Genomic DNA, 24,023 nt, shown 5'->3' with positions numbered 1-24,023 from the left:
CTACCAACCATTCTGGACTTTGGTCAACATTCACCTCATTGACTTGCATCCTGTCAATATTTCTGAAGTCCCATTTTGGCTTCAGTGACATTCACTAAGTTGTGATGACATCAAGCAGCAGTTGGCAAGTTCCTTGTCCAGTCAGTCCTCAGATTTACATCTATTTTCTCCCAGGTGTTGGTGGTTGATCAGCTCAGTATGAGGATGCTCTCATCCTGCTGTAAGATGACGGACATTATGACTGAAGGGATAACAAGTGAGTACATACTCATCAGATTTGTAATATTTGTAACTCTTCCTAATTGGGAAGCTTTTCAGAGGAGTATGGTATAGTAGTTTATGTAACTATATTGAAAAGCAATCCATTTTGAAGCTATCATTTCCCCAAAAGATGTTAACCTGTGCTTTTCCTCTCCACAAAAAAGGTCTGATGGAAACCCTGGTGTAATATGGCAACTACTTGTTTTTTTTCTGCCCAGAAACAGCAGGTTGACTGGTTTTGGTCTTGTATGATAGGTAACACTAGCACACAGGAGGCCTGCTGGCACAGGTTCACTCTTGATCTTGTCAGACAAGAAAGACACTAAGACAACTTTGGATCTTACTTTATTCTAGTCTGGTCTTCTCACAAAGGTTGAGAATGGGAGCACCAACTCCTACAGCATTACCTAATCACCCTTCTTCCAGGGGCCGATGAGAAGGTGGGCAACTACCATCTTGACGGGGTCAGTTAAGACAGGCATAGTTTGTGCATTCCCTTAAATCCCCTCAAACCTCAATGGGGGCTGGTTGAGGCAAACACAGATTACCCCCAAGACTTGATGGGGGCCAGTCAAGGCACACACAGCATTCCAGCTTGTGCATTCAACTAGAGTTGAATTAGATAGAGTTCCCCACTCCTTGACCAGTGTCGGCCTGCTTTGTAGGGCAACAGACAAAGAAGGTGTATCACAAGCAATATCCTCAAGTTTACATCACCTCATCCCTACATCTCACTGTGCAGTTGCAGTAAATATTTATAATTTAAGCACAAATGTTTCCATTATTTATCATTATATAATGCTGCACAAATGTGGTGAGAACTCATATCTGATACCTGGGAATAAGAGATTGTTATGGCTATGGATCCTGGGAAACTGAACTCTAAGAAATAATAACAAAAATCCACTTTACATACCCTAAAATCCACCTTACTTACAGGTATAATTCTTAATCATATTATCATGAAGAATGGTTCTGATATTGTAATTTTATTGCTTTCTGTACAACAGGACCTTAAACTTTCTCAGGTGACCATTATATTATGAGGTGATAACTATTAGAAAGTTCTTCCTTTTAGGCAAAGGAGGCAGCTGGACCTTCTAAAAGCACCTACTTAAGCTTTAGCAAAATAAGGTGGTAGTCTTTGAGCTTCTTAGAGGAATATTGTTATATAAAATTTGATTGGAATATTATTAATTTTTATAGAGTTTCCAAAGGGTATCAATGAAATTATTAAATAATAATTTAGAAATAAATTGTACAAGGAAGTGTTAAAGAAGAATTCGGATTTTTATGGGGAAGAGAAATTTGATAGAGAGTTACTGGTATTCTGTGGATTGAGACCATTACCTTTGGTGGTAGTAAGTAAATGGCATTTCCCAGGATAGTGCATCTATAAATGAACTTAAATTTTGAGGAATTATTCAGATGAGATAATTCAATAAATATTTATTAAATACATACTGTGTACAAGATGCTGTATTAGGTGTGAATAATAAATAGAAAGATAGAAACTAAAAACAGTTCCTGTACTTCACATCTGTTGGACACTCTAAGCATAAAGCTTGAAAAACACACATTGTCAGAGGATGATATAACTTTTGAAAAAAGAAGAAAATAAGCCTCAAGGGGAAAAAAAAGCATTAATTTAATCCAGGGCAGCCTAGAAATAGCATGGACCTATGAGTCTATTAGAATATTTTCAGTTCTATGATGAAGCTATGTCATACCAATTTCCTGTGTGGGATAATTATATTTTATCATTCAGTTGTGGAAGATATCAACAAGCGTCGAGAGCCACTCCCCAGTCTGGAAGCTGTGTACCTCATCACTCCCTCTGAGAAGGTAAGTCTTTCCCAAAAAGAGTTTGAATTGAAGCTAGGGTAGTCTTGGTATCTGTGCAGCATAAGTTATTTGGCATTTCTAGGTTAAGCATCTACTTAACATACTGCATTTGTTCAGCTTGCAATCCACAAATCAGTAGGAGTTAGAAGGGGGGGTGGTGGTGGTGGTAATATGTTTTAAGTAAGCTTAATGAGATTTAGCAGCTGTTCAAAAAAGCCAGAGGTGGGCTGGCACAACCCTAGTTTATTTAATTTTTTTTCCCAAAGATGTGTCATTTAAATATTTATATTTAAATAATATATTTATATATTACATATTATATTACATATTTATTATATTACATACATTATTATAACATTTAAATATATAAATATAAATATTTATATTTGAATGACACAAAAATGTGTCATTTAAAAATCTAACTTAAGGACACAATTAGAGACCTTTTGTCTCTAAATTCAATATTATTCTCAGTTTTGAATGTTGGTCAGATTCCTTCAGTTTCTGTATAAGCTGTCTGGGTTATATTAGCAGTAAAAGCCACCTTTGAGCTGGAATATTCCATTACTGGCCAATACCCCAACTTACAGATTCTTATGTTCTGAGCTGAGCCAGCTCTGGAGAACTGGAATACTTTACTCTTGACCTCATTGTTCTAGGATAGAATGAAAGAAAGCCTTTTTCTTTGTGCTTCTGATAAATTTCTTGAAAATCATACAGGGGTGGGGAACCTGTAGCTTTGAGGCCACATGTGGTCCTGTAGGTCCTTGTGTGTGGCCTTTTGACTTGAGTCGAAGTTTTACAGAACAAATCCTTTTATTAAGGGGATTTGTTTTGTGGATTTTGGATTTAGCAGAGGGCTGCACTTGGGGACCTGAGGGCCACATGTAGGCTTGAGTCTTCAGGTTCCCCACCCCTGTCTTAGAACTAAATTTAACATGGATTAATTATATAAAATTCTGCACTAAATAGTTTTATTTGTGAAAATTCGTTTATAATACCTATCTGTTATTATTTTAAGTAGCTTGGGTTTAGCTCAATGACAATTACAGATTTTATTTACTTCCAGAATTAATTTTTTGTTACCTTTCCCTCCCCTTCTCATAGTCTGTCCATTCACTCATCAGTGACTTTAAGGACCCACCAACTGCCAAGTATAGGGCTGCACATGTGTTTTTCACTGACTGTAAGTATGCCACATCTTAAATAATAGTAAAAATTCCCTTTCATATTTGTTTTCACCACATATGCCAGCAACTCCTTCATCCCATGTTAAAACTGTATAGCAGAGAAAATACTAAAATGATACCAAATTTATTGGTAAGTGATAATTGTTGTCATTTTTTGTTCTAGGTTTTTATTTTCTTCAGAAAATATCTTAGATGTAAGAGTTAGAAAAGACCAACAGGATTATTTATTTCTTCCTTACAGCACTGTACACAGGCTTCCAATTCCAAGGATAACAGATTTAATTTAACATTGAAACAAATATCCTTGATTCTCTGTCTGATTTTTTAATGGCATTTTTCATTCTGTTTGTTCTACAAATCATGTCACCTTGAACTATAACCTTCTAATGGTTTACTTATAAACTTTCTAAAACCATTCCCCCAGAGATATCCGAGATACCCTTCTAAAATGAACATTCATTGCTTCAGGTAGCACTTGTTCTCCTTCACTTGACTTGGAGCCTTGTGGATAAATAATATAATTGTGTATTCTATTAATGGTAGGTAGTAATATCAAGCAGCATGTCATAGTGGGAAAAGTGTTAGACTTGGTGTGAGGACAAGCGTGGGTTCTTATTCTCCTTACAGCATGTGTTAGCTTTATGACCACAGACAGATCTCTTAATCTCCCTGAACCTCAGTTACTGCATGTGTGAAGTGGGAATAAAAACACCTGTAGTACCCACCTCACAAAGTTGTTGCAACAATAAAATGAAACAATAGATGTGAAGTGCCAAGATTACACTAAAGCCCTATGTTAATTACCTATTATTCCAATGCCTACATAAGTTATGGTGTTATAACTTGCCCAGTTTTTTCACTAATAGGAAATAAAACTCTGCAACTAAGTAAATGGAAGATTCATAGCAACTTTATATTGTTTGAAGGCAATTTCAGAACATGAATGGGAAAGACATCGGGCAGATTGTATCTGTATACCTATTGCTTGCTTCTGTGAAGCTGAAATTAAAGAGTTATCAGTAGTTGTGAATGGTGCCACCAGATTGTGCTTATCTTTAGTGGTAAGGTCCTTAGCATTTGGGAGAAATGCCAGAATGATAGTACTAAAAGTGTTATCCCATTCTGTATTGTGGTACTGTTGGGTGTTGACATTCCTCAGCAATAACTTACTAAGTATCTACAATGTGCCAGGCATTTTAAAAAATAAATTATAATTTTTTCCTTTATTCCTCTTTCAATATTCCCTCTGCATCTTCGTATAGCAGATAGTTGGCTGGCCTAGAAACCAGGTAGACAGGAGTTCGAGTCCTACCCCAGAAACACAGTAGTTATGTGACTGGGCAAATAATTTAATTTCTCACTGAGCTAGGCAGCTCTCTCAGATACTAAGTTTTTTTAAATTAGATTTTACTTTTTCCCAATTAAAGCTCATTTTCTTTTCTTCCTACTTTATCCCTTCCACCAGGGGAAAAAAATAAAAATAAAATTTTTATAAAAAATTTAAATAGTCAAGCGAAACAAATTTCTGTATTTGCTATGTCCAGAAAATGTCTGATTCTGCACCCTGAGTCCATCACCTCTTTGTCAAGGTGTGGGTAACATACTTCATCATTGGTCCTTTGAAGTCACAGTTGATCATTGCATTGATCAGAATTCCTAAGGCTTTCAGAATTGTTTGTTTTTATAAGTATTGTTGGTACTACATAAATTGTACCTTTACTCATTTCGCTCTGTACTAGTTCTAAGACTATCAAGTTGCAGAGAGCTTGCTGACCTGCATTGGTAGAAGGATTTTCTTATCCAGGAGTTCCCTATAACAATGCAATCAGAGGTCTAGTTCCTGCCTCTTCTGTTCTTTTTTCTGATCTTTGATGCTAATTAATTTTCATTGAATCTCAATAAATAAGTTTTATTTATTATCATTTGGATATATGTTACATGTTGTGGATGTTAGATTTTTAGGGTTTGCTGAACATTTTAGTTGTTTATCAAATCATATTAAATATTGAGTGATATTACTATTCATTTGAAGCACCCAAAATGAAACAAAATATTAACCCAAATTATTGCTTATTATTGAGACACTCAATTATTGTTCCTTTTTTAGCTTGTCCGGATGCTCTGTTTAATGAGCTAGTAAAATCTCGTGCTGCCAAGGTCATCAAAACTCTTACAGAAATTAACATTGCATTCCTTCCATATGAATCCCAGGTGAGTTATTATACATAATATTATGGATTATACAGAAATTATACATTAAAACCACTATATTATAATGGTTTTTACTTCATCAGAGCCTCTGGCAGGTTCTCAGGAAATATCAGAAAAAAATATTGTTCTTGGTACAGAAGTTGAGGCGGTCAACCTGTGAGTTTGTTACGTGGTTCATAATTTAGATAGTTTGAAAATTGATGCTTATATAACAGAAATAATATAAAAAGATAACTGTCTCCTCCCTGTCTTGCTTACTGGTCTTAGGTTATTTCCGAAGTCAGGTTCATCTTTCGCTATACTTTTGTTTGTGTGCCCAAAGGCCTTCTTAACACTCTAGGTGGCTATTGGCAAGGTCTTTCAGCACTGCTTTGGAAGAGCCAATGGGAAAAGGGCAAGGGGTGGATCAGACCACACTCATCTGTTACAGAAGCTCTTGTTTATACACAGCAATAATTTCAGCTTGTCATGTGTTTAAGGAACAGATGGCAGCCATCGGCCCCTCTCTTAACCCTTTAAATGCCAAATGTCCAAGGAATAAGGTATTGAGGTTGGAGAATACTGAAGTCAAGTTGTACTAGAAGAGAATGTCAAGATTTGGTTTCCTATTGGGGCTTGTTTTACTCAATAAAAAAAAATAATGTACTGATCTCTGAAATCTTGTACACTACAAAATAAGTGTTTTGGAAGTATTAAATCTCCATAGGTCAGCCTGTAGAGTTCACAGAGTAAGCTCTGCTCACAGAGGTTAAAAAGAATTAAAACATAAGGCATTTGATGCCATCTTCTTTTCTTTGTCACCAGTTTTGAATGGAAAACCTATTCTCTTGAATGAGAATTATAATGCTTTGTTTTACAAAGATCTCTCTTTTTTTTTTTTTTAAAGCAATAGGGGTTAAGTAACTTGCTCAAGGTTTGTGGTGCTAAGTATCTGAGCCCAGATTTGATCCCTAGGTCATCCTGACACTGGAGCTGGTGCTCTTACTCGCTGAGCCACCTGGCTGCCCCTAAGCAACTGGGGTTAAGTAACTTGCTCAAGGTTAAACAGCCAGGTGTTTCTGGGTGGGTCCTAAGTGTCTGAGCCTGGGATTCGATCCCCAGGTCATCCCAACACTGGAGCCGATGCTCTTACTCGCTGAGCCACCTGGCCGCCCCACAAAGTTCTCTTTCTAACAACTCTGAAGTAAAAGTACAAGTATAATTATTCCTATTTTGTGGAAGAGGAAAATGAAGCCCAGAGAGACTTGCCAAAAGTCACACAACTGTGAAGTATCAGAGCTAGCATTCAAATTTAGTTCTCCTGACCTTTCCATCTTTCCTTTTATCATGTTTTCTTTTTCTTTTTTATTTTAAATTCTGACTTTAGTTTAATTAAACCTCACTCTGACCAAAATCTTTATTTGCCCAAAGTTTGCAAGACAACTCCTATCGTTACTCTAGCTAATCATGTTGGTTTTGTTCTGTTTTAAAACAACAATAGGGGTGGCTAAGTGGCACAGTGAATAGAGCACTGGCCTTGGAGTCAGGAGGACCTGAGTTCAAATCCAGCCTCAGACACTTAACACACACACAAAAACTAGCTGTGTGACCTGGGCACTTAACCCCAATTGCCCTCCAAAAAGCAAAAAAAAAAAAAAAACCAACCCCAAAATAATAAACTTTCATTTCACTTTTAAGAGCTTTAAGTTTTTGCTTTTTTGCTCTTTCATAAAATCAGTAAATAACTTTTTGTTGATGAACATCGAGTAGAAGCTCAATTCTAGTGATACAAAGTCTTTCCTAATACCTCAGTTCAAGTCTTCTTGGCATGTGTAGTGAAACAGTTTTTAAGACCTTTGAACTCAGTGGCATAGAGAAGTTTCTTCTCATATCACTACTCAGGGCTGTCATGACCTGGTCACATTTCATATACTACAAGTTTCTGACTTTGGTCCCACAAGTTTCCAGCCTCTTGGGGAATCTTTGTATCTGGTTTTGCACCTGGCTCCATCTAGCTCTGTTCTCCAACATGATTTGTCCCTCTCATTCTTTTTATTTAACTCATTGTAAGTTCTGGAACAAAGTATGTTGAACACAGCCTGATATTAGAACCCCTAGCCATAATATATTTCACAGGATTTTTAAAAAATGAAAAAGTAATACAAATTCTAATCATTCTTGTAGCTAAAAGCAACCCGTTTAAATGACTGAGGATAGTGGAGTAGGAATCCACGTAACAAAAGACTGAACTGAAGTATTTAAGGAGAAGATTTAAATGCTCAGAGAATATAGCTCTGATTACATTCTATTTCCTTTTGTTTTTTAACAGAGTTATGCAAAGACTACTTTACTTGTGCCATTCAAATCTTATTCTTTGGTAGTATATTGGGATAAATATACTTATTTATTTAAGGTTTCCTCCCCAATGGCAGAAAGAATGCCATCTAATAACATTCTGGATATAAGTACTATTCATTGCCCCCTTTTCAGGTATATTCCTTGGATTCTGCTGACTCGTTTCAAAGCTTCTACAGCCCACACAAGGCTCAGATGAAAAATCCAATCCTGGAACGACTGGCAGAACAGATTGCAACTCTGTGTGCCACTTTGAAGGAATACCCAGCTGTACGATATCGAGGGTAAGACAGTATGTTAAGGGTCATGTAATGGAAGTTAAGGGCTTCTCCCAATTCATTCATTATTGTTATCAGTTTTATTTATATACATACACAACATACATACATAAACATACATATATGCACACATATAATTTTATATATAATACAGTTTCATATATGGTATTATACATCCACTTATAGATACATAGACATATCTATATATTATGAAAAGAAAGTTTGGATATAGTGAGAGTTGAACAGTGACTTGCGGGGAAAGAAGTTTCTATACTTTATTAAACATCTGATATTTAATGAACTGGAGTATAGGTGGAGACTAATTAATGAAGCAAAGGTTACAGTTTTAGTAATTAAAAAATAAATGTCTACATATACTCCTGTATTACTTTAGAACTCAGGATGATGAGAATGAATACGGTGATCATTAAAGTGTCACATTGAGGGGTGGTGTCACCACTCCATACATGCTACATGTAAGAGTGGTCAACATTAAAACCTTGCTGCATAAATTTTATATTTATTTATCTGTGTACGTTATCTTTTTACACAGTATACATGGAAATTTGCATGCAAATATACATGTGTGTATATATACATATACATGTACATATAGATGCATATTTCAGAGATTGTGGATTGAGTCCCAGACCACTGCAATAAAGTGAAAATCCTCAAAGTGAATCACAAATTTTTTGGGTTCCCAGTATACATAAAAGTTACATTTATACTCTACTGTAGTCTAGCAGTAGTATTATGTCTTTTAAAATATATTTACCATACTTTAAATATTTCATTGATGAAAAATGCCAAGCACCACCTGAGCCTTCATTAAATTGTAATCTTTTTGTTGGTGGAGAATCTTGTTTTGGTGTTGATGGCTGCTGACTGATCAGGGTGGTGGTTGCTGAAGTGTGGCTTGTGGTAATTTCTTAAAATAAAACAACAGTGAAGTTTGCTGCATGGATTGACTCTTCCTTCCACTTGAACACTTTAGAGGCCATTATATAGTTATTAATTGACAATTTCAATATTATTGTGTCTGAGGACAGGGAGAGGGATGTGGAATGGCCAGTTGGTGGAGCAGTCAGAACACACACACAACATTTATCAATTAAGTTTGCCATCTTAGATCGGTGTAGTTTGTGGCACTTTGAAACAATTACAGTAGTAACATCAAAGATCACTGATCACATATCACCATAATAGATAGAATAAGAATGAAAAAATTTGAAATATTGTGAGAATTACCAAAATGTGACACAGAAACACAATGTGAATGCATGCTATTGGAAAAATGGTACCAATAGACTTATTCAATGAAGAGTTGCCACAGTTTGCAGAAGACACAATATCTACAAAACACAATAAAGCAAGGTATGCCTTTATGTTTTTGTGTATATATATGTTTGTGTGTTTATGTATACACACACATATACATATATATGTCCACACATATACATAGTCATACACATAGATAGATGTAGATATAGCAAGATTTTAGGGTCAACCAGTCTCACATGAAGCCTGCATAGATTTGTCACCCTTTCAGTTTGCAGCTAAACCTGTTAGCATATTCATTCTCATCGTCTTGAGTCTTTTTTTTTTTTTGGAGGGGGAAGGCCGGGCAATTGGAATTAAGTGACTTGCCCAAGGTCTAGTAAGTGTTAAGTGTCTGAGGCCAGATTTGAACTCGGGTCCTCCTGACTCCAGGGCTGGTGCTCTATTTACTGCTCCACCTAGCCGCCCCCATCTTGAGTTTCAAAGTAATCCAGGATTATGTTTGTATATATTTTTTTAAATTACTAAAATAACTACTTTCTAATTAATCATTTTTCTCAAAGCTCAGTGCCAGCTATTAAATATTATTTATTTAATAAGCTGGAGAAATTTCTTTTCTTCTAAATCAGTTGCTTCTCTCTCTCTCTCTCTCTCTCTCTCTCTCTCTTTCTTTCTTTCCCCCTTCCTTTCTCTCTCTCTCTCTCTCTCCCTCTCTCTCTCTCTCTCTCTCTCTCTCTCTCTCTCTCTCTCCCCTGCCCTCACTCCTCTCACTGTCTTTCCATCTCTCTTTCTCTCCAACTCCCTAATCTCCTAGGATTCTATAAACATCAAAGTTAGTGGCAACTCTTGACTTCTTGCTTCTGAAAAACCATTCCAACTATTCAGCTTCAGAAGATACTTATTAAAGTCTGTGCTCTTGAGTTAGCTAGGTGGGCATGGTGGATAGAGTAATGGAATTAGAGTCAAGAATAATTGGGTTTGAATCTTGCTTCATATACATACTAGTTTTATGACTACAGGCAAGCCACTTATGATGATAAGGAGCCAGGGAAGGAAATAGAGAAGGAATGGTTAGGGAAAAGAGAAATAAGTGAGCAGAATGACTTTGAAGCATAGAAGGGAGAAAGTAGCCTTTTACAATAGTAAGTTACTAATGTTAAAGGATTGAGAGATCAAAGAAAATAAGGATTTTAAAAGATATTGGATTTGATGATTAGGAGGTCACTGGTGACCCTTTAGAAAACAGTTTTAGTAGAGTAGTTACAGGGAGTGAAAGCATCAGATATAGTCAAGTTTTTCAAGGAGGCTAGCAGCATAAAAAGGATGGGATGGTAGTTAAATTTATTGAGTAGGATAAAAAAGGCCCCAAGAGAGGTGTGTATTTTTGTTTTCATTTTAGGATTAGAGATTATTAATGTTTATGTGTAGATGGGAAGGAGTCAGTAGAAAGAGAGAGATTGAAGATAAAGGATAAAAAGGTTAATTGCTGGACCAGCATCCTGAAGGAGTCAGGAAAGAGTAGGATTCAGGCTTCAGACAGAGGAATTAGCGTTTAGCATAGATACCTTTTCTTCTGAGAACAAAGGAAGAGAAGAGAGACTAGGGGATGATGATTTTGGGAATTTTTGAATAGTGAAATACAGGGTAATGAGGAATCTCACACTGATTACATGGCTTTAGTCTTCTCTCTGAAGTGGGTTTGTTAGATAATCTCAGCTGGATCCTCAGTGCTCAGCAGTCCTATTCTCCTCTTACCAGTTTCCTGTCTCATACATCATTGCATGTTCCAAACCTTTCTTCTGTCCTTTCCTAACCCTACTCCCATTTTCCATACTTATAACAGGTCATTAAGGGCCCTATTGAGGTCAAGTGTAAAAAATTTGTAATGATATAAGTCAGCTCAGTTTCATGATTTTCTCCAGTCAACAAACATTTACTATGTGCTAAGTGCTAGGAATACAAAGAAAAGAAAAAAACAATCAGTTCATGCTCTCAAGAAATTCAAGAATCTAATGGGAGAGACAACATGTTTGTAAACAGATGTATAAATAAGATATAGATGGGAAAAAATTAGAGATACTCTTAGAGGAGAGTCACTAGCAATAAGAAAGAGTGGGAAAGACTTCTTGCTGGGAGTGGAATTTTAGCTAGACCTTGAAGGAAGTCAAGGAAGCCAGGATATAGAAATGGAAAAGGATAACATTTCAGGCATGAGGGGGCAGCCAGAGAAAATATACAGAATAGGGGAATGGAAGAGTGTCATGTGTGAGGAACAGCAAGGAGGCCAGTGTCATTGGATTATAGGTATGTGGAGTGGGGAGTAAAGTGTAAGAAGGCTGGAAAAGTAGAAAGGGGCCAGGTTTTGAAGGCCTCTGAAAGTTAAACAGGATTTATATTTGATCCTGGAGGCAATAGAGAGCTACTAGAGATTATTGAATTGGGGTGATATGGTCAGACCTGTGCGTTAGGAAAATAACTTTAATATGGAGAATGAACTGGAGTGGGGGGAGACTTGAGCTGGGGAAGCGAGCCAGAATGCTGTGGCAGTAATCCAGGTGCAAAGTGATGAGGGCTTGCAGCAGGGAGTGGTAATGTCATTTGAGAGAGGGAGGACATGTACAAGAGATATTACAAAGGTAAAATTGGCAGAGCTTAGCAACTAATCGAATATGGGGGCAGGCAGAGAGAGAGAATGAGTAGTGGAGGGTGACACATAGGTTGTGAGCCTGGGTCACTGGAAGGATGATGATACCCTCAACAGTAATAGGAACATTAGGAAGAGTAAAGATTTTGGGGAAAGACAATGAGTTTCTGTTTTGGACATGTTGAGTTTGGGTCTGTAGGACATTTTTTGCTAGCTATCGTCCAATACCTCTTCTCCCCTTCTTGGTTAAACTCCTTGAAAAAACTGTCTACACCCAGGATCTCCACATATCCTCTCACTTCTAAATCATCTATAATCAGACTTCTGACTATATCATTTGTTTGTAACTGCCTTCTCCAAAGTTATGATTGATCCCTTAACTATAAAATCTAATAGCCTTTTCTCAATCTTCATTCTTCTGGACCTCTTTGTAGCCTTTGACACTATTGATCACCTGGATCCTAACTCCTTTATAGGTAGTTTTTTGTGGTTTTCTTGTCACTCTTTCTCTGTCTGCCTGTCTGATCTCTCCTTAGTCTCCTTCACTGGTCTTCATTCAGTTTCCCCAAGGCTGTGTCCTAGACCGTATTCTCTTTTCTGTACTATCTTACTTGGTAATCTCATCAGTTCCCCCATGGGGGGTTCACTTATCATCCCTGTCAGATGATTCCTAGATGTATATATCTAGCCTTGGTCTCAGTCCTGAGCTCTAGTCTGACATTAACAATTCCATCTTAGGTATCTTGAATAGAATAGAAATGAGGGACTGGAAAGAATGTACTATGCATCAAGTGAGTCCAAAAAGGCAGAAGTTACAATCATGCTGTCAAACAAAGCAAAAACATTCAAAACCTGAAAAGAGAATAAAAAGAGAATAAAAAAGAGAATAAAAATACAGTATGCCTTAGCATCTAAATTCATAAAAGAAACATCAATTAAACAACAAGAAGACATTGACAGTAATACAATAGTGTGATTTCAATGTACCTTTCAGTTTGGGATAAGTCTAATAGAAAAGTAAACAAAATTAAAATATAGAACTAAACAAATTATTGAAAAAATTAGAGCTAGGTGTCATAGTGGTTAGAATGCTGGGCTTGGATTAAGGAAGACCAGAGTTCAAATCCAGTGTCAGACACTTTCTAACTACATGACCCTGGTCAATTCCCTTAACCTCTGTTTGCCAGTTTCCTAAACTATAAAATGGGGATAACAACAGCACCTACTTTGCAGGGTTGTTATGAGGATCAAATGGGATAATATTTGTAAAATGTGACACATAGTAGGCACTATAACAATGCTTCTTCCTTTCCCTAAAATACTTATAGCACCTTTTAAATGGTACTACAAAAGAATATGTGTATTTCTTGCTACCATATGGAACTTACACAAAAATTGAGCATGTGCTAGGGCACAGATAATATAAACAAATATAAAAAGGCATAATATAAACATATCCTTTACAGACTGTAATGCAGTAAAAATAGTGATCAATTCAGGGAGCACAGACAAAAGACACAGACCCAACTGGAGACTTAAAAATGAAATCCTAAATAATGATAGGGTTAAAGAACAAATTATAAAAATAATAATTAAATGAAAGAAAATGGTAATGATAAAACAACATATCAATTTCCGGAATTTATTTAAAGCAGTCAAGAGAAAAATTATGTTGCAACAAACATACATTAACAAAATAGAAAAAAAGAAGACAAATGAACCATATGTGCATTTTTTAAAAAATTAGATCGGGGCAGCTAAGTGGTGCAGTGAATAAAGCACCAGCCCTAGAGTCAGTAGGACCTGAGTTCAAATGCAGTCTCAGACACTTGACACACTTACTAGCTGTGTGACTTTGGGCAAGTCACTTAACCCCAGTTGCCCTCCAAAAAGCAAAAAAAAAATTTTTTTTAATTAAATTAAAAATTAGATAGCCAGCAAATAAACAAACTTTAAAAAGCACAAAAAGGAGCTTTCAAAAATTAAAGTAAAAATAGACAAACTGAAAACTGAAAAAAAATTACAGAAATTATAAATAAAACTAAAAGCTCATTCTTTGAAAAGACTTATAAAATTGATAAATATTTTTTGGGGGAAGGGTAGTTGAGGTTAAGTGACTTGCCCAAGGTCACACAGCTAGTTTTTGTGTTAAGTGTCTGAGGCGGAATTTGAACTTTTGAAGCCTTTGACAAATACAGCACTTACTTATGCTAAAAAAAAAAAAAAAACAACCCAACAACCCAGCCCTACAATTATTGGCATAGAAGGACTTTTTTAATATTATAAAAATTATGTTTGAAACCAGAAGCATGTATCGTGTATAGTAGAGATACACTAGACCTTCTTCCATTAAATAGGTAAGTAAAGCAAGGATGCCCACTCTCCCCACTATTATTTGATATAATTCTGTAAATATTAGCATTTGCAATAAGACAAAAGAAAGAAATTAAAGATTTAAGATAGGTACATAGGAGATAGAACTTTTTTGCTGAAGATATGATGGTTTGCTTGGAAATTCCTAGGGAATCAGCAGAGATACCAATTGAGACAGTATCTTTAGCAAATTTGTAAGCTATAAAAGAAACCCTCAAAAATCAACTACTTTTCTCCCTAATTGTAACAGAATCCAAGAGGCAGTAATAGAAAGGGAAATCCCATTCCAAATAGCTACAAAATGCATAAAATATCTGGGGATCAGTCTGCCAGAAGCACACAAAAGACTAACCTAGATTTTGTTACAAAATGAGCCTTAAGGAAATAAAGAACAACTTAAATAGCTGGAGGACTAGTCAGTGCTCATGGCTGGATTGTGCCAGTGTAATAAAAATGACAATACTACCAATAACAATTTATACTTTTAATACTATACCAATCAGATTGTCAGAGGAATCTTTTATAGAACTTGGTATAATAATAACAAAATTCATTTGGAAAAACAAAAGATCTAGAATATCGTGGGAAATGATGAAAAGAGGTTGAGACAAAGCAGGAATTCAAACAAAATTCAGATTTCAAACTATATTATGAATTAGAAGTTATCAGAACTATCTGATATTGGTTAAAAAATAGAAAGGTAGATTAGTGAAATAGACTAGACAAAGGAGAAATCAGAAACAATAAAATTCAGTAACTCAGTATACAATGAACCAGAAAATATAAATTACTTAGGAAAGAACTTCCTATTTAATAAAAATTTTGGGGAAAACTAGCAAGCAGTTTGGTAGAAATTAGGCTTAGACCAACACTTTACATTGTATTCCACAATACATTCTAAATGGTTATGTAACTTTAATACTAAAGATCATGTTACTAAAAAGATTAGAAGAGAAACAGATCATACCTTTCACAGCTATAAAGGAAAGTATATTCATAACCAAATAAAGGATAAAGGCAGTTACAAAAGATAAAGTATATAATATTGATTACATTAAACTGAAAAGCTTTTATACAGACAACATGACTGCACCTAAGATAAGAATGGCAGCAGTAGAATGGGAAAAAATCTTTGTGTCCAATTTCTCTGGTGAAAGTTTGGCATCTAAGATTTGTAAACAATTAACAGATAGAGAAGTTCACAAATAAGTGGTCAAAGGATATGAACAAACTCTTCTCAAAATAAGAATTGTTGACTTTTAACAACCTCATGAAAGAATTCTTCTTTTTTTTTTTTTTTTAGCAATTGGGGTTTAAGTAACTTGCTCAGGGTTACATGGCCAGGTGTTTCTGGGTGGGTGCTAAGTGTCTGAGCCCAGATTTGATCCCAGGTTATCCCAACTCTGGGGCCAGTGCTCTTACTCGCTGTGCTACCTGGCCACCCCAGAAAGAATTCTTTAGATCATGAATAATAAGAAAAATGCAAATCAAAACAGCTCTGCAGGTTTACCTCACACCTTGAAAATTGACTAAGATTACAGAAGAATAGCCAGTGTTAGAAGAGGGAAGATAGGCATACTGATGCATTGTTGGTGAAGCTGTCAGTCATTCCAACCATTTTAGAAAGCAGTTTAGAATTATATGAATAAAATAACTAAAATGTCCATATCTTTAGACCCAGGGATAGCATTACTATGCTTATACCTGAGGGAGGCTATTGAAGAAAGTCTCCACTGTTAACCTTTAAAAAGTTTGGTTAAAGGAGACAACATGCTAGGTCATATACAGTTACAGCATTTATTCCCTTAAGACTAGCAAACTTGTACAAGGAGTTAGGAGAGCTAAGTCCTAAATAACTTGAACAGAGGAATGAGAAAAGTTAAATACATTTTAGAACCATCCCAATTCAGGATGACCATGTCACACAATTTATGATCTCCATTTGTTACCATCCATATGTGAGAAAGGAAGTTTCTTGGTTCTAAATACAAATTGACAAGACAATAAATGGAGCAGGGTCCATTTGCAATTTATGGTCTGAGGATGTCTCTTGTTTTCTTCCCATATGGAGTATATCCCAAGATAAGGGAAATCTCACCTCCAGCCCCAAATGGTCTCTGAAGTTGCTGATACAGGAAAAGGAGTTTTTAAAGTAAGGCAAAGCAGTCTGATTAATTCAGACTTCGGTCAAAAATATGGTATTTTATGATTATCACCACATATACTAAAATATTTATATCAACACTTTTTGTACAAAGAATCAGAAACAAAGTAGATGCCCATTGATTAGAGAATGATTAAGCAAAATATGATACATGAATGAAATGGAATATTACTGTACTGTAAGAAATGATGTATGTGATGAATATAGAAAAACATGCAGAGATGTACAAACTGATGCAAAGTGAAGTCAGCAGACCCAAGAAAATAATATACCCAATATCTACAGCAATGTAAACCAAAAGAACAACACAATAAAAAATGAATGTGGCAAAATGACAAAGAACAAACATGGCTTAAAAGAAGAGCTATGAGAAGACATTCCCACTCCACCCTTTTGCAGAAGGGGGAGGTCCACGAGTATATACATTGCATATATTTTCAGACTCTTTTGATGTATCAGTTATGCTGATTCTCCCCTCCCCCCCTTTTTTATCTTTAAAAGTACTGTTTGTCGGGTGGCTAGGTGGCGCAGTGAATAAAGCACCGGCCCCAGAGTCAGGAGGACCCAAGTTTGGCTCCAGCCTCAGACACTTAACACCCACACAAAAAAAACTAGCCGTTGTAACCTTGGGCAAGTTACTTAACCCCAATTGCCCTCCAATAGGCAAAAAAAAAAAAAAGTACTATTTGTTGTGTGGGATGGCTCTCTAAAAGGAAGAGAAAAACCAGAGGTAACTATGGTGACTAATAAACATTAATAAAAGCTTATTTTTTAAAAAGAAGTGGAGAAGATAGGAGAGATATCTGAGTGGTACAAGATGAGAGAATTAGAAAGAATGTTTGCAAATGGCCTCAGTTTTTTCAGTGAAATACGTTGCCTAGGTCCTCAGCTGAGAGGTTGGAGAAAGCATTGTGGTGGGAGGCTTGAGAAAGGATGAAAAGTAATGAGAGAGGTACAAAATCAACTTGGAAAGGTTAAAGTGGATTGCCTTATTGCAATAAGAGCCAGTTGAGCTTATGTAACAAATTTGTGGTGCATCTACTCTGTACTGTTTCATAAATTTCCCCAGTACTAATTAGCAGCAGCAGGTGAATAGAAGGAAAAGAGATGGGAATAATCCATGGTTGGGATTTGACAAAGTATGATCATTATAGGACAAGGGGGCAAGGAATTTGAGAGTAGAAGATAGTTTTGAGTTGAACTAATTCATTAAATGGTCTAGATAGGGAAGGGAGGAGAGAGTTGCCAGTGTAGGCCTGATGATCTAGGAAAATATGGAGGAACTGAAGAAATGGAGCTCATGGTTGGAATAAAGAATAGAGGTAGAAGTTGAAAGCATAGGGAAAGATACAATGATAAAAGGTTATGATTAGGTAAAGGAAGACAGGTTTATAAAGGGGTAGGGAACATGGAATAATAAAATTAGGGAAAGAGTCAGATAATCAGATTGCAATAAGAAGAGAAAAGTAGGGTTTTTTTTTTGTTTTTTTAAAAGTAGGTTTAATGTAAGAAATGAGGAGCGTAGAGGGAAAGAGGATGGTGGTTGGATAACGGAACTTCAAAGTTCTAGATCTCAGAGTGGCAAAATCTGAGAAATGTTGAGATTTAAGGTGTGTGCTAGTTTGTGGCTGAATTGGGTTGGAAGAGGTCAAAGAATTGAAAGGTTAGATTATTGGAAGTATCTTCAGCATCAGTATTCCCTTGAGTTACATTTTCTTGGAGACATACTGACCAAAATAGAATTTGAAGGTCCAATAGTGTCAACAGTAAATCGTAAAACTCTGCTTAAAGTGTCTATAAGAACATATAACTTACTGAAACTTGCATCAGTTCATATCAGGAAGGTTCCAGATCATGTTGAACAGTATCTGATTTTTTGTTCATGTTTGACAGGGACTACAAAGACAACGCCATGTTGGCGCAGTTAATTCAAGACAAACTGGATGCCTATAAAGCTGATGACCCAACTATGGGGGAGGTAAGGTCTAAAAATTACTTGGTTCTTTACCTAAGTGAACACAAGCTGAATGAGAGAGAGAAATTTTATGCAAAATATCTGTATTAATAATATGTTATCTGGTAAATGTTACACATAAGATATATGAAACACTTGTGGACAATGACAATTTTCATGTTGTTCCTTACGCATTTTTGAACCTAGTTACTGGCCTTTTGAAAAGCTCTGAGAAGGTGTAATTAGGGGAGAGAGGAAGGGCAAGGGAGATTCAACTTCATGCTCCATATCTTAATTTGAAATGAAGACCTTTGTATGATACTACTTTTAGATGCTAGTTTTGCTTTTGAATGGCTATGAAAGCAAGATGTCTCACTTTTTAATTTCTTAGGGTCCAGACAAGGCTCGTTCCCAGCTCCTCATACTGGATCGTGGCTTTGACCCCAGTTCTCCTGTGCTTCATGAATTGACTTTTCAGGCTATGAGCTATGACCTTTTGCCTATTGAGAATGACGTATACAAGTGAGTATAGTGATTATAGACCTTAAGTGTGACTGCCTTGCAGATAGTCTGGGAAAACCTTTAAGTCTACTAAAACTTTCAGCCAGCCTACCCACACTTTTGAGGTATGCATAGGTTTTAAGATATGTCAGTGTTCTTTATAACCAGACAGGTTTATAATGTTATTTATGTCAAATAGCTGTTTGCCTTCTTAATTCTTAATACTTGGGAAATTCCTGGTTTGCTCATGAAATCATTGCTTAGAGAGAAGATAATGTTTAGTCTTGGAAAAAGGTGGAACACTAATACAATTTTGCTGATTAGTTTGTAGAGTCTTCCAAAAGCCCACAAAATCAGCATTTACATATATAGAGTTAGGTTTACCATATTAGAGGAAAAGCAGAAACTTGAATAATGCTTTATTCAGTGAGCCTGTAGTTCTCTTCTAAATTGCGTGACTGTGATACGCTGTTTTTATCCTATTTTTAGTTAAAATCTATTAATATTATTGTACAAGGACTGTCTCTAAAATATTTTGACAAAGTCCTTATTAACTAACTTCAGTTGACTCTACAGTACAGAAAAGGGGTTCTGTCCTTCACAAAAAGTGAATTTTTTTTCCAGTCATAAAGCTCTCATTGGGACTTTCCGAATATTGAAAGCCATTCTTTTCTCATCATGGAATGTTGTTACAATGCTGTTATTTTAAAACTGTGTGCTGTCATTAATTATTAAGGTTGAAATCAAAGTTTTAAAAAGATAAGACTTCTACCCATTTTCAGTTACTGTCTTGAAATTGTTAAAATCTTTCTTGACTAAATACATATATAATTTTTGTTGACATATTTTGTTTTGACACAACAGACGCTTCCCAAGAAATACCAAACATATATATGGGGTATTATGTTGCCTGAGAACTGTTAAGCATCAGACTTAATTAGACATGATACATCACTCTTTAATTTTTTAGTTTACTGATTGCTAACAAAGCATGGGTGCATTAATTTTGATAGGATTAACATTTGATAGGAGTAACATTGTCTATTACATTTGAGCTAAGTTGATTTCTTTATAGTTTTATCTTTGTTTAAATTGTAGTTGTGTGTATTGTGCATTTGTCTCAGTTTTCTTAACGCTGTATCACTTCAAATAGGTCTTCCCCATGTTCTTCTGAATTTTTCATATTTGCCATTACTTATATGCAATAATAGTCAATTACATTTATGTTTATTCAGCTGTTGCTCAATATTTATTGCCCAACTAAGTCTTAATAGCTTCATATATAAAATATACACAGAACTGGCTTCAGGCAGGTGATGAAAACTAGTTAGAGACCATACATTTTGGGAACTGTTCCCAAATTTTGTTACAGAGGAGAAAAAAAATTTTTTTTGACCTTTTCCTTAAGTAGATAAAAATTGGTTCTGGTGGAGAACTTTCATTGGATCTTCAGTTTATCTCTATGCCCTAGTGATTATTTTCTATGTTGAATGTTGCTATAGTAGACCAGAAGTAACACATCAGATGGGTATGCAGCTTAGTATGGTAGATGTCCTGGCTGAACTCCTTATCCTGTAATGAAAGGAAAAAAACTGTCTGGGAGGAGTCAGGGAACAGGATCTGTAAGAACAGATGTATTTCTCGAGTGAGAGCTTTCTCCACCTGAGTTAGACCTTTCCTCCAGGTATGAGACAAGTGGGATTGGAGAAGCTCGAGTGAAAGAAGTTCTTCTGGATGAAGATGATGATCTGTGGATAGCTTTGCGCCACAAACACATTGCGGAGGTATCCCAGTAAGTGTTTCTCTTTTTCTGATTTGTTCTTAATGAATGAAAATTTTTTTTTTTTATATTTAACAACTTTCAGCAATGTATTTAGATTGGGTAATATAGACTGAACACTGAGCTAAGAATGGTTAAACATAACTTCTTTGCCTGACTGAGCTGCCAAACCGCTAATTTGTATGAACAAGTCCTGTTGTGTCTCTAAGTCTTTGTTTTACCAGCTGTAAAATTAGGGTTATATCAGTGTTGTACTTGGAATGTAAGGAATTATGGGAAGCATTTGGGGCTCATACTGACAGGTGATTTATAAGTATGGAATATTAAAATTAGAAGCATAGTAAGTGATTACTAAAGTGATTTTGATTGGAAAGATCCATATGTAATAAGCACAATTCAAATTTCTTTTAGGTTCCACTTTATCTCTTGCTCTTTAAATATGATATTCCTCTTATTATCCCTTTCAGATTTTCTGAGAGGTAGATAATATCTCTTAAATGTGTCAGACCTTTTTTTTTTTAAAAAGTTTTCATTACTGAAATCTTCCCTGTCCATTCTACTTTATAAAAAATAATAGACTCGTAGCACAGCGAGTAAGAGCACCGGCCCCAGTGTCGGGATGACCTGGGGATTGAATCCGGGCTCAGATACTTAGCGCTACACCCAGAATAACTGTCCATGTAACCTTGAGCAAGTTACTTAACCCCAATTGCTTTAAAAAAAAATAATAGACTGTAGGTTCATAAGAAAGGAAGAATGGGAAAATGATACAATAATTAATGCAGTTGAATAGATCATGGTGCTACTGTGGCCAGGTTCATGCATTTATTCCCTACATATATCTGTTAACTGTTCATTTACCCGAGACTGCTTCTGATAAACTGGAGTAATCATCTCATATATATCATAAGTGTTGTTGTCCAGGTAAGAGACTCTGGATGGATTGTATATGCATATCCATCAACAGTGAGAAAAAACAACTCAATATATATGCCCTATTTGTGATGGACCAGTGACATTAGTCAGTAGATAGTTAGACAGTAAGCATTTGTTAAACGCTTACTATATGCTAGTCACTGCTAATTACTGGGAATACCTACAGAGGCAAAAGACAGGAGCCAACAATCTAATGGCACAGACTGCAAGCAAATATGTACAAGCAAGCTATATATAGGATAAATAGAAAACAGTTAACAGAGGGAAGGCACCAGGATTAAGAGAAGTTGGAAAAGGTTTTCTGTTGAGGATGGAATTTTATTTGGGACTGAAAGTAAGCTATGGAAGCTAGGAGACAGGGATGAGAAGGGAAAGGATTCCAGGTATAGGGGAGAGCCAGAGAAAATGACTGGAGCAGAGATGGAGTAGCCTGATCTTGCTTGGAATAGTCAGGAAGCCAGTGTCAAGGCATTGAAAGTTCTATGGTGGGGAGTAAAGTGTAAGAAGACTGGAAAGGACGGGGTGGAGCCCAGATGCAGATTAGAGGCAACCCAGCTGAACTTATTCAATACTCCCCTCCAAACAACTTAAAAATTTAAAAAAAACCCTTAAATCAAATTTTGGAGCATCAGAACCAATAAAAGGTCATGGTGAGACATTTTCTGGCCTAAGAAAATGTAGGAGTTTGGCTGGAGAAATTTGTGACCCCGAGGTAGAAGCCTGGCCAGAGCCTGCCTACACATATGGCAGCAGCAACAGTGGCCCCAACAGCAGCTTTGAGATTGTAAAGAGGTTGGACAGCTAGCAAGAAAGAGATTACAGGAGCAGCTAGATGGTGCAGTGAATAGAGCACTGGCCCTGGAGTCAGGAGGACCTGAGTTCAAATCCGACCTCAGACACTTGGCACACTTACTAGCTGTGTGACCTTGGGCAAGTCACTTAACTCCAATTACCTTGCCTTCCCCCCTCAAAAAAAAGTAAGAGATTATAGGGAGACCCTTTGCTGGCGTTGGGTACAGCTGGCACTGATTGGCAACTCTGTTGCCCATATACAGTTCTGAGTCACAGTTACAGATTGGAGAAGAGCAAGGAAGCAGAGGCTCTGGTTGCAGTTCCAAGGCTAAGAGACTACTAGTGCTTGTGTCTGCAGGGGGGCCACAGGCCTATCCTAGCTAAAAACCAGAATGCAGATCAGGAAAACAGTGACCATACTTATCCCAGGATCATACTATGTTGGAAGCACCAAAAACTTATAGACCCCCAGAACTAGCTCTGAAAATGCCTGAACCTTGGGACAGTGCCTCTCCACCCCTAGGTGAGCAGCATCCAACTTCAACATCAAGTTCAAAGTCAAGAAATAGACTGGAAAAATGAGCAAAGAACAACAAGAAATTAATTTGACCATAAAAAGGTGCTACAGTGTCAGGGAAGACCAAGACTTAAATTAAGAAGATGACAACAATGTGAAAACAGCTACAAAACCTCAGAGTACTAATTGGACCAAAATGAACAAGGATTCCTGGAAGAGTTAAAGAAAGAGAAGAATGGACAGCTAGGTGGCACAGTGAATAAAGCACCGGCCCTGGAGTCAGGAGGACCTGAGTTCAAATCTGGCCTCAGACACTTAACACAAAAACTAGCTCTGTGACTTTGGGCAAGTCACTTACCCCCAATTGCCCCTCCAAAAAGCAGAGAGAGAGAGAGAGAGAAGAATGGTAGAGAAAAAATTGGGAAAAGAAATGACAGTGATGCAAGAAAATTATGAAAAGATAATTAACAATGTGGTAAAAGAGGCACCAAAAATACTGACGAAAATAACAACTTAAAAAACAGAATTAACCTAATGGTAAAAGAACCACAAAAATTTGCTGGAAAAAGAACTCCTTAAAAAGTAAAATGGGCTAGGAGCAGCTAGGTGGTGCAGTGAATAGAGCACTGGCCCTGGAGTCAGGAGGACCTGAGTTCAATCTGGCCTCAGACAATTAAAAAAACCAAACCCTAGCCGTGTGACTTTGGCTAAGTCACTTAACCCCAATTGCCCTCAAAAAAAAAAGTAAAATGGACTAAATGGAAAAGGAGGGAGAAAAACTCACTGAAGAAAAGAACTCAAAAAACAATTAGCTAAATGGAAGAAGAGTTAGAAAACACCACTGAAGAAAATAATATCTTAAAAATTAAAATTGGGCAAGGGGAAACTAATGACTCCATGAGACATCAAGAAACAATAAAACAAAGTCAAAAGAATGGGAAAAAATGAAGAAAATCTGAAAT

The 24,023-nt window shown here is 36.4% G+C and overlaps 1 protein-coding gene across 2 annotated transcripts in view; it reads left to right on the top strand.

The window, feature by feature from the left end:
• STXBP1 (syntaxin binding protein 1) overlaps positions 1 to 24,023 on the top strand; it is a 103,913-nt gene that overhangs the window by 53,833 nt on the left and 26,057 nt on the right. For both annotated transcript variants that reach the window (XM_069069556.1, XM_069069555.1), the window contains exons 3-10: positions 175 to 256; positions 2,030 to 2,106; positions 3,214 to 3,292; positions 5,404 to 5,507; positions 7,977 to 8,125; positions 18,475 to 18,559; positions 18,927 to 19,057; positions 20,721 to 20,828. In XM_069069556.1, the coding sequence (XP_068925657.1) occupies positions 175 to 256; positions 2,030 to 2,106; positions 3,214 to 3,292; positions 5,404 to 5,507; positions 7,977 to 8,125; positions 18,475 to 18,559; positions 18,927 to 19,057; positions 20,721 to 20,828 (815 nt within the window). The remainder of the gene's footprint in view (positions 1 to 174; positions 257 to 2,029; positions 2,107 to 3,213; positions 3,293 to 5,403; positions 5,508 to 7,976; positions 8,126 to 18,474; positions 18,560 to 18,926; positions 19,058 to 20,720; positions 20,829 to 24,023) is intronic.

Source organism: Petaurus breviceps, unplaced genomic scaffold, assembly GCF_028583685.1.
Source record: "Petaurus breviceps papuanus isolate PSGF00001 unplaced genomic scaffold, PetGlider_PUasm1.0 90779, whole genome shotgun sequence".
Taxonomy (NCBI): Eukaryota; Metazoa; Chordata; class Mammalia; order Diprotodontia; family Petauridae; genus Petaurus; species Petaurus breviceps.
This window is presented reverse-complemented; position numbering and strand designations above follow the sequence as displayed.